This window comes from Punica granatum, chromosome 1 (assembly GCF_007655135.1).
Source record: "Punica granatum isolate Tunisia-2019 chromosome 1, ASM765513v2, whole genome shotgun sequence".
In the NCBI taxonomy this organism is placed as follows: domain Eukaryota; kingdom Viridiplantae; phylum Streptophyta; class Magnoliopsida; order Myrtales; family Lythraceae; genus Punica; species Punica granatum.
Window position 1 is genome coordinate 54,032,261 of NC_045127.1, and position 10,267 is coordinate 54,042,527.

General features: G+C 40.8%; 2 protein-coding genes and 1 non-coding gene across 5 annotated transcripts; 1 reads left to right on the forward strand and 2 right to left on the reverse strand.

Annotated features, from left to right (window-relative positions):
• Positions 1-638: 638 nt before the first annotated feature.
• LOC116209629 (thaumatin-like protein 1b) lies at positions 639-1,910 on the reverse strand. Its single transcript, XM_031543332.1, has 2 exons — positions 1,782-1,910; positions 639-1,599 (listed from the first exon to the last, which is right to left on the reverse strand). Exons 1-2 carry the CDS (start codon positions 1,840-1,842, stop codon positions 917-919), a joined length of 744 nt encoding a protein of 247 aa, XP_031399192.1. The 5' UTR covers positions 1,843-1,910; the 3' UTR covers positions 639-916.
• A 3,049-nt stretch (positions 1,911-4,959) lies between these two features.
• TRNAP-AGG lies at positions 4,960-5,031 on the reverse strand. Its single transcript has one exon. It is a non-coding gene; the product is annotated as a tRNA-Pro (tRNA).
• Positions 5,032-5,132: 101 nt separating this feature from the next.
• Positions 5,133-10,267, forward strand: LOC116209609. Of its 3 annotated transcripts, XM_031543307.1 has the most exons (8): positions 5,134-5,437; positions 5,676-6,095; positions 6,326-8,292; positions 8,496-8,765; positions 9,081-9,161; positions 9,269-9,380; positions 9,472-9,538; positions 9,900-10,267. In XM_031543307.1, the coding sequence occupies exons 1-8, from the start codon at positions 5,305-5,307 to the stop codon at positions 10,003-10,005; spliced, it is 3,156 nt and encodes a 1,051-aa protein (XP_031399167.1). In that variant the 5' UTR covers positions 5,134-5,304; the 3' UTR covers positions 10,006-10,267. The 3 variants fall into 3 exon arrangements, with proteins under 3 accessions (XP_031399175.1, XP_031399167.1, XP_031399182.1); XM_031543322.1 differs by lacking the exon at positions 5,134-5,437 and having other exon boundaries at positions 5,937-6,117; XM_031543315.1 differs by lacking the exons at positions 9,081-9,161; positions 9,269-9,380; positions 9,472-9,538; positions 9,900-10,267 and adding an exon at positions 8,831-9,024 and having other exon boundaries at positions 5,133-5,437.

The window sequence follows — 10,267 nt, forward strand, 5'->3', positions numbered from 1 at the left end:
GATTCGAACTAAGGCCTCCAGATTAAGGGAAGATAGGACCCCACAGCGACCAACCCTCCTTCTGAGGTCAATGGTGTTATGTAGGCTCATCGACAACCTCGGAGGGGAGGGGTGGTAGCCGGCAACGATGCCTCCTCCTTTAATAAGTAGATCTCAATTCAAACTAGACTGAGAGATCTCAGTCACTTATTCTGTTTCAAGTATCAATAATTATTATTTTTTACTTTTAGTAGTTTTAAATAAATTTCCTCCAAATACTTTAACTTATTTTGAAATCATCACTTATTTTTCGGCAATTTTGTTTTAGTACTTCATCATGGGCAACAACACTCCCAAACTAAACCTTAATCCATGTAGGTTATTGGTGGCGCTACATCAATTAATTCATCTTGTTCCCAAATTTTTGGACTAACCATGCCATATTTTTATGTGAAAGACCTGCAAAATGGAAAACAAAAATAGAAAAAAAAAGATGATCGATATTTTCTGTTTTTCTCATTTCCCCTTTTTCCATAATCATGCGTTATATAAATATTATTTTCGATCGGTTTTATGGGAGGCTATATGCGTAATACAAGGAAATAGAAAACTAAACAAAAGATAAAGAGGTAATTTCACTCAAACTTAAAACCTCTTTATTTATGTCTACCAAAAGAAATCTCTTTATTTATGACCCGAAAAACCTCTTTATTCATAGACGATGGTGATCAGTTTTATGGGAGGCTATATGCGTAATACAAGGAAATAGAAAACTAAATAAAAGATAAAGAGGTAATTACGCTCGAACCTAAAACCTCTTTATTTATGTCTACCGAAAGAAATCTCTTTATTTATGACTGAAAAAACCTTTTTATTCATAGACGATGGTGAGTGTTACTGCACTACATCCCTTCGTGACATATTATATTATCTTCAATCAAGGGCAGAAGGTGACGAGATAGTTAGCTCCCCCGCTGCAAGTGAACGTGCTGGTCGAGTCGTCGTAGGCGTAGCTATAGGCCTGGGGGCACTGGTTCTTGAAAATCATCGAGTAACTCGTCGGCGGGCAGGTCTGCGGAGAGGCGAACTGCCCGGTGCAGCAATACTGTGGCTCATTGAAGGCCACACACGCGCTCTTGCAAGCAATCACATTACCGTCGGTCCCCTTCACTGAGAGCTCTGCCGGGCAGACCGAGTTTACGTTGGCTGGGCAACTCGTGGAGCTGCACCCGCCCGATCCGCCCTGAGGAGTAATCGATATGGGGATGTTGAACCCGTCCACAAGGCTGATGTCGTAAGTGTCCTGGCCCCCACCTGCAACCAGGGTCAGCTCCGCCAGAGATGCCGGTGGAACTCCACCAGCACCATTGCACGCCACCACGCCGGAACCACAGTCCCCTGTCTGGCAGGTGAACCTACCCGAGCCGTCCGTGGAGCATGATGTCCGCCCCCAGACCCGGCCAGACCATGGGTTTGGAACATCAATGGCGTTTGACGCCCCAGATGCAAGCTCAAACCCAGTAGTTGACAGCTGGGAACCGCTTCCGGTCAATGTCGCAGGCCACACCGTGTAGGGACAGTTGTTCTTGATGGTGAAAGTAGCAGCGTCTATGCAATGATCTGCGTATACGATATGAGTTTGTCAATTCAACTTCAATAAGTACGTACGACTATAAAATTCTCTACCAAAAGGGTAGGGAAAGGATGTGTGCGGTTTACATTAAGCGTAATGCATTCACGGGAGATAAAGTATAATAACCAGACGTATATATATATATATATATATATATATATATACTTACTCGTTGCAAGGAAAAAGGGCAGAAGAAGCCCTAGGAGTAGTACAGATGATCTTCGCTCCATGGCTGAAAGAAAATGTCTGATGTTGTTTCTTTGCGAAGGGCTCTTTGTACGACTGTCTGTAAGTTGGGTGAGGAGTTCTCTCTATATATAGGGGTTTGGGCATTAAATAAAATTTTCCAGGCTTATGCCCCGTTTTTCCATGGAAAAAATAAAATCAAGAAAGTTCTTTTCCCAGCATTCTAATTAATTGTATATACATTTTTTTAATCAAAATCGTATACAAATTGGAAACCTACTTTTCAAATTCCCCGACTTTTCTTTCGGTGGAATCAGGGCGAAACTCCGCTTTCTTGAATTTTCCAAGTTTATCCCCCAGTTTTCCATGGAAAAAATTTTTTCAAGAAATTCTTTTCTGAGCATTCTAATTAATTGTATATAAGTTTCTAATAAAAAATTGTATACAAATTAGAAAAATACTCAAATTGTACAACTTGCTTTTCGGTAGATGGCTTATGCCCTATTTTTTCATGGAAACTTTTTTTTAATCCCGTTTTCTTGAATTTTTCCAGGCTTATACCTCCTTTTTTTTTCTTTATTGTGATTTTATTAGCTCGCCATCATCAGGCTCATATGACGATTCACCGTCATAATCTATAACTACTTGTAAAAGCACTTAACAAATATAAATACGTTGAAACGTAATAAATTAATCTCATTTGTTTTCACAAGATTTAAGACCCCATAGGTGAATTAGTGACTGATTTGCAGCTGCAAATGTGAATATGTTTTCATATGACTAACTATAAGAGCACCTTATTGTACATGAATGATATTTTATTTTGAAGATAAAATTATGAGTTACAGTGTTATATTACATATGCCACTCTGATTAAAAATTTCTCAATGTATAAGTTAGTTATTTAATCTTATTTCTAACTTAACATTATATATGAAAAAGGTTTTCAAACTCGAAGATGATATGAATATTTGTTTTGACAAAGTTTTCATCTTCATGTTAGAACGCACCAGCAGGCTCCCCCAATCATTTCATCGTCACCTCTTACGCGCATACGATATATAGAAATTACAATTGGGTAAATTGATTTACAATAGACATTGCCGATCTATAATTATTATTTTTCCTTTAATGTAATGAGATAGAGAGAAAGTCGACAGGGGGGCAATGAGGCTGGGCGATCAGTCAGAAGGTGAATTACCAATGTAATTTGGTTCAAGCAGTGCGACGCTTGTTTTTTTTTAAATAAGATATGAGGTTTTCATCTTGTAAATTTGTAATCCATATTAGGAAAATTTTACCACTAAGTGAATTTCTTGTGAATTTCATAACTTGTTGCATTAAACTTGATGACTTTGAATACTTTTCGTTGTACAGGACTGGGTGTTTAACATATGAGAACACTTGCTTCTTTTTTTTCTTTTTTTTTGAAAGTCGTGTTAACTCGAAACCCACATGGAAAACACGTGATTATAACTTGCGGTTTTCTTTCTTGTTTTTTACATATTCCATTTGGTCTTTGGGTGGGTTTCATACTTAAAAAAGTCTGGCCCAAAAAATTCGGGACCCGACCCAAAAAAGCAAAAAACCACACCCTGACCCGAAAACATCTCTACTAAACATAGTAATATACATTCCTTCGAATCTAATATTTCCAGGGCTTACTTTTCTAATAATTTGATTTTTTCTATAATCTAACAATCAGCGACCTAAACGGCAAAGTCTAGGATGGAAAAATATTTTCCAATGCAAGTCTACTTTGGAAATTATTTTTTGAAAGAAATCTATTCTGTCCAAGAGTCTTGGTTGAGGGGGCGTAATTTGAGTTGGACGACTTCCGCCTTCCACTGCGTAATTGACTGCTGCCAAAACTAACCGATGGTGCCTATTCATGCATTATCTCTATCTCTTCTCTAAATATATGCACACACACACACACATATATATATAGCACACAAAATTATGTCCAAAACAGGGAAAACATTACCACACGCGTGCCTATAGATTAAGATATGCCCCAGCTTACATAGATATTTAGAAGCTAGCCTATTGAGGCGCGAGAACTAAACGTGTTGTTCTTGATATCTTACACGTGAAGAACCGAAATATGATGATAAGAAGGATATTCGAGGAGAAGTGACGGAGATAGTGCTTGATTGGGCATATCGGCCTATATAGTTCACGTGTACTATAGACTATATAGTACATGAAATTATGTCCAAAACTGGTAAAACTTACCGTGTGCATAGATGGGCGTAGCTTGCATAAATATTAGGGTTACTGATAAAAAAGTACAAACTTTTTATATTTTAACAATTTTAACATGAACTTTTTTTCTTAACAGTAAAAATGTATAAACTTTCGATTTGATAACAATTCTAGCATAGCGTCAATTTTTTCGTTAATTTGGACGAAAATTGTTAACGTGTAGGTTGAGTGGGACTCACCATATATTTTAATAAGAAAATTATTTCAAAAAAAAGAAATTAAAAAAAAACCAAAATCGGGAAGGAGGGGCAGGGCTTCGTCGCTGGCCACCACCCCCCACAACCGATTGGGGACCGACTACCTAATTGTGGGGTGGTGTGGTCACCGGAGACCCCAATTGGGGGTGGTGACCGGGGTCCTGGCCCCACCCGCCGAAAGCGAGAGAATCCCTAATTTAGGGATCCTACCGATTCCAAGGGATGAGGGTCTCTATTCCGGCCACTACCCCCTCGATTGGGGTTGCCTAATGACCACAAAAGGTATCGGCGACCCCAATCAGGGAGGTGGTGGCCGACGATGAGTCCCCTACTAACCCTTCTCCTCGAGTTTACCTTTTTTTTCTTTTTAAATTTTATGAAATAATTTTATTATTAAAAAATATGGTAGCTCTCACTCGACTTACATGTCACTAATTTTTGTCTAAATAACAGAAAGTTTGACTTCATGCTAGAATTGTTATCAAACCGAAAGTTTATTCATTTTTAGGTTAAGGAAAAAAGTTCGTGCTAGAATTGTCAAAACGTGAAAAGTTTGTGTTTTCTTTTGTTATTAACCACAAATATTATGATTCAAGAGGTGAAAAGCAAGAAAAGAGTACTTATTTTACCCAAAGAAAAGAACGGGAAAAGAGGAAAAAGAGAGAGAACTAAAAATAAAAATAGGAAAATGTGATGGGGGCATTCCGAGAATTGAACTCGGGACCTCTCGCACCCTAAGCGAGAATCATACCACTAGACCAAATGCCCAATTGCTGATGTTTGCTCAGTAATTATATTAATGTTTATTTTACATGACTGTCACTGTTCCACTCCCCCGAAAGATTCTATACACTGCAGCAGGGAGCCCTAATTTTCCCTCCAGCTCTCTGCGGAAACTGAACACTAAAATCCTTCTCCCTCGCCATCCCCATCACACAACAGTAGGAAATCAAGCTTCGTCGCGGCGAAGAGAGAGACAGAGGGCGTATGCGGTCGCTTTGATAACCTCCCGTTCTCAAACAAGTTCCATGAATTAAGGAGATGGGATCTCTCGGAAACGGTAACGATAACGGGGAAAAGGGGCCCGAGATTCAGGAAAGCTTCAATCTTAGCAATGCCGGAGAAACCCAGCTGCTCGATTCGCGGCTATCGCCCTCTTCATTGCCTGCTAATGGTAAGTCCGCCTCCTAATTGATTGAATCATTATGGCGAGCGATCCAAGGTATCCCCTTTTTATTGTGATTCGTTTGCTTACAAAGTTTTTTCCTTCGGATGATTTTCCTTTGGGTAGTCGAGTTTTTTGATGTGGAGATCTTCACCGTTATTTAAATAAAAAAAAATTTGTTGGGCTATACGTGCTTTTTGATTGTCAGTAAAGGGTATCGATGCTGGAAATTTTATTTGAAATGTAGATGAAATGGAGGAAGACGATCCTGTTGATGAGCATTTTCTGGAAAGCACGATGCCATATGATGATACTGTTCCAGTAGATGGCGAGTTTGAGACTCAGATAGTGAATCTTTACGAAGAGACCCAAGCGGTTAACTTTGACGCTGAAACCCAAGTAATCAACAGCCAGGAAGATCGCATGGACAATTTGGAGACCCAGTTGCTGGATGAATTCGCCACTCAAGTTGTTACCGATGATGAGAGTGAAGAAACATGTGGAACGGAAGTGCTGGGTGCAGAAGATGACTCTACCGACGATGAGTCGGTCAGAAAAAGTAGTGGTGACTCGACTGACAAGAAGAATATGCAGTTCAGTTCTCCTGGCGAGAAGGGTAAGAGCAGACAGAAGGCCAACAATTTGATGGATGAATTGTGTGGTCAAGGTTAGACTCTCAGATCTCTCTGGTAATCATTTTTCGCTTAGTTATCTGTCATCATCATTCCCGCATAAATATTATTCTTTTTCCCTCATAAGTTACCACAGAAGTTGGAAAAGTTTTCTCTTATCTCAATGGAACCTGTTTGGTTAATTTATTGAATGCTGAGTGAGTTGTTCATTGTTTGATCATGTAGCTCGTAATTTGATCCATGTCCTTGTTTTACTGTTTATTAGGTTCTCCTCCAAGGGGGTTCACATCAATTCGTACAGCATCAGTAAGAGCATCTGGACTGGCTGCTCGCAGTGCTAGTACAAATCAATCAGATAGTAGGTCATTTAATCTCCTAAGCAGCGGCCAATCTTCAGCTGAAACTTCGAAAATGAATGGACTTTCTCGTGTAACAGTTTCCTCCAATTCTTTAGAGGAAGTTGATCAGGAACAATTGGCAGGAAAGTTAGATGATAAAGTGGAAGAGCCAGGGGATAAAAACAAGTGCAGGGTCGGAAGTTCTGCTGTAAGGCGACTCTTCACAGAAGATGTGGACCTCGAGATGAACAGCAACAGCTCTGACAATGCAGAAGAGGAGCTCAATATTGCTGGATTGAGCTATAATGACTCCCAAGAACCGGGTGACGTATCACAAGCCAACGCACTAGACTTTGTGGACCGGTTCCTTAAAGATAATCTGGACGACCTCCATCAAGATTTTGGTGTTAAGAAGACTGGTGTGGTAAAATCAGCATCAGTCCTGAATGCAAGGGGGACTCAACTTTTGGCTGCAAATAGAGCTGCTACTAAAGTAACTGGGATTTTTGACTGGGATGATAATATGGAGGATGAAGGTGGGGGAGATATTTTCTGCAGGAGGAAGGATGACTTCTTCAATGGTGAAAGCATGCAAAAGTCCAGGACCCAGCCTTGGAAGAAGGCCCAACGCAGCAGACTTGATGAGCGTAAACTTAGCAATGAACCTTCGGGCCCTCAAGACAAAATAAGGGGCTTGGTTTGTTCTGCTCCTGCAGTAAAGTTCAATACGCGAGGAGAGATTCGAAAGAAGACCAAAGTAGATGATGCATGTGCAAGGAATCTCAAGGATGAGTTCATTGCAGAGGTCACGGGGAAATGCTTAAGTGGAAATTACGAGGAAGTCTGTACAGTGGGTTTTGATACACAAGTAGCTGCTGAGGCCATGGAAGCCTTGTGTCATGATGAGGGCCTTATCGAGAAGGGTGGAAGAAAGGATAAAGAATTGCAAAATGTTGTGGAAAATGGCAGGAAGAAAGGTCCAGAGCTGCCTTCTAAATGTCCAAGGCGATTCAAGAGAACAGATGGAAGTGATGCAAAGAAGTCATCCATCTCATTGAGGAGAAGTTCAAGGAATATCACAAAACATCAGCAGACAGCAAAGGTGAAATTGAGAGAGCAAACATCGGATCTGACTAATACTCATGAGTTGGATATATCTTGTGGCAGCAGAGAGGTGAAGAATGGTATGTTAGAAGAAAAGCTGGAAGAGGTAAGCAAAGTTGGTGATTCATTTACACCTGTTGCCCGTAGAACTAGGCTCTCGAAGGTGGCAAAAGAAGGCCCAAGGGCTGAGAAATTAAGCAACCTTCCAAGAGAAACAAATGGTGCGGCAGAGATTGATGCCCACAAATTAAGAGATGTTCCATCCAGACCACCGGCTAGACCAGAAGGTGGTGGAGAACCTGTCCCCAGACGCAAGCGATCGTGGGACCAAGGAACAAGGGCTAGTTCAGGTGCCAAGAGAAAAGCTCTAGCGACAAAATGGAATTTGGGTGTTGAAGGTTTAACAGAGCAGAAGTCAGCAGAAGATCCTTCCACTACAGCAGAGAGAAATCCCTCATTGTCTAAGAGTGTTGAAGCAGAGGCCAAGGTTGATGAATCACCCAGAGAGAGATCCAAAGTGTCTAATATGACTTGTATTACTCCAACTAGCCGGTCGACTCCTTCAAACGATCTTTCCCCTGTTTGTGTAGGCAATGAGTATTTTAAGCACTCATGTAAGAACCTCTCACGATCGAGCCTTTGGAAGGAACTGAAGAGCTTGACGGCCTCCTCAGGGCTTGAACCTTCTCATGCTTCGAAGGAGACAAGGAGGAGGTGGAGGGATATGGCCGATGTTCGGGTCCTGTTCAGCCATCACTTGGATGATGACACAATCAAGCAGCAGAAAAAGGTAATTAAATACGGAAAATGATAACTCCTCTTAATAGCTATAACTAGTATTCTTCTTACTCTCGATAATTACATAAATGCCTTTGAATGCTGTTGAGAATGCAGAGATGCCATTTATTTGTTAGTACGTCGTGGCCACTGGTCATGAACATGAGTTTACATTTGTCCACTGAAAGAATCTGATTCTTGTTTTTCCAATTGCAGATTCTGACCCGTCTTGGAGCTTCGGAGGCATCTTCAATTTCTGATGCTACTCACTTTGTGACGGACAAATTTGTGCGTACCAGGAATATGTTGGAAGCTGTTGCCTTAAGTAAACCAGTAGTTACACATCTGTGGCTTGAGGGCTGTGGACAAGCTGGCTGCTTTCTTGATGAGAAAAGTTACGTACTGAGGGATGCAAAGAAGGAAAAGGAGATAGGCTTTACCATGCCTGTTTCGCTTTCACGCGCATCTCAATACCCACTTTTACGGGTAAGTTCCTTTTTCAGGGATCTTGCATTATTCTGAGGCTTATTTCTAAAAGCTGGCTGGACCAGACAGGACCAGTCCGAGCAGCAGCCAGAGGGATGCGGAATTGCTGGTTCATGCTGGCTCCTTTCAGTGAAACAGAAGATTGTGGCTTCCAGCCAGTCTCCTTATCTTTACATTGTGGAGTTTATTTTCTTGAATGATTGCTGTATTACTCTAATATTGGATCGCGGTTGAATCCATGGACCTAGAATTGTAATGGTAACTAGAGGATGTGTTCAGTTTTTATGCCCTTTTAAAAGAATTGTCTGTCTGCAGGATCAAAGAGTATTCATCACCACAAGAACGAAGCCGAGTAAAGAGATAATATCGTCCCTGGTCAAGGCAGTTGGAGGCCAGGTATATACTGCTGAATCCTGACCGGCTATTTTCCTTCTTTTTGGCTAATGTAAAATGGTTAGTTATTGGAAAATAATATGCTAAATTGGACTGTTGATTGTTTCCAGCTTGCTGAGGGGCTCGGGAGGTCTGCTTTGAGGGATGATAAAATTCTGGATGACTTGTTGATTTTATCCTGTGAGGAAGACTACAATATCTGCCTTCCTTTCCTTGAGAAAGGTAAAAACTACTCAGCATAAGTCTCATTTCTTAGTTTGATCTTAGTAATATAATCAACCTTGACAGGAGCTGCTTGTCGTCAATTTTGCAGGGGCATCAGTGTATAGCTCAGAGCTGCTGCTTAATGGGATCGTGATTCAGAAGCTGGAGTATGAGAGGTACATTTCGTGTTTTATTAGATTATTGAAAGTGAACCTGTCCGGTTAAAAGAGTCCCTCTCAATCTTGATCATTTGAAACTGTTTATTTCAGATCCGGAAAACCTATGAACTCGGAAGATCTATAAAGTACATATTATGCAATCATCACTCAGAACTGTCGATACATCATTCTGGGATAGTGCTCAACTTGAGCGTAAAAAGAAATCCTTACAACAGATCAATTACAGGGCCTTCACCCCTTTCATAATTAACAACCCGGCCACAACTTTCGACCATGATAGTTGACAAACTCCTAAGGGAACCTTTTTTCCTTGTTGAAGCCTATCCCCTGATGTATTTTGCCTAATCTGGTCGTGCAGGCACCGACTCTTTGTAGATAGCGTGAAGAGAACACGTTCGACCGTTTGGCTCAAAAGGGATGGGAAGAAGTTTGTTCCTGTGTCCTCAAAGCGCAATAAGCAGTAGAACGTCATGTGATCTCTAATTTATTCATCCCTTCCCTGTAATTTCTCTTCCCCCTCTTCCTTCTGCTGTTAATGCTGTTTCTTTTACTACAGTAAGCAGTACTGATCTGTTGTACATAAGTTTTGAATGAGGAAGCTGGGATTTAGAATGCTCTCTCGTATATTGTCCTGGTGCAAGTCGGTTAACGCTCCAATAAATGAAGCATGTACGAAGGTGTCGATTGGAAGCATACGGTTTCAATCCATCTATTGTTAGTTCGCAA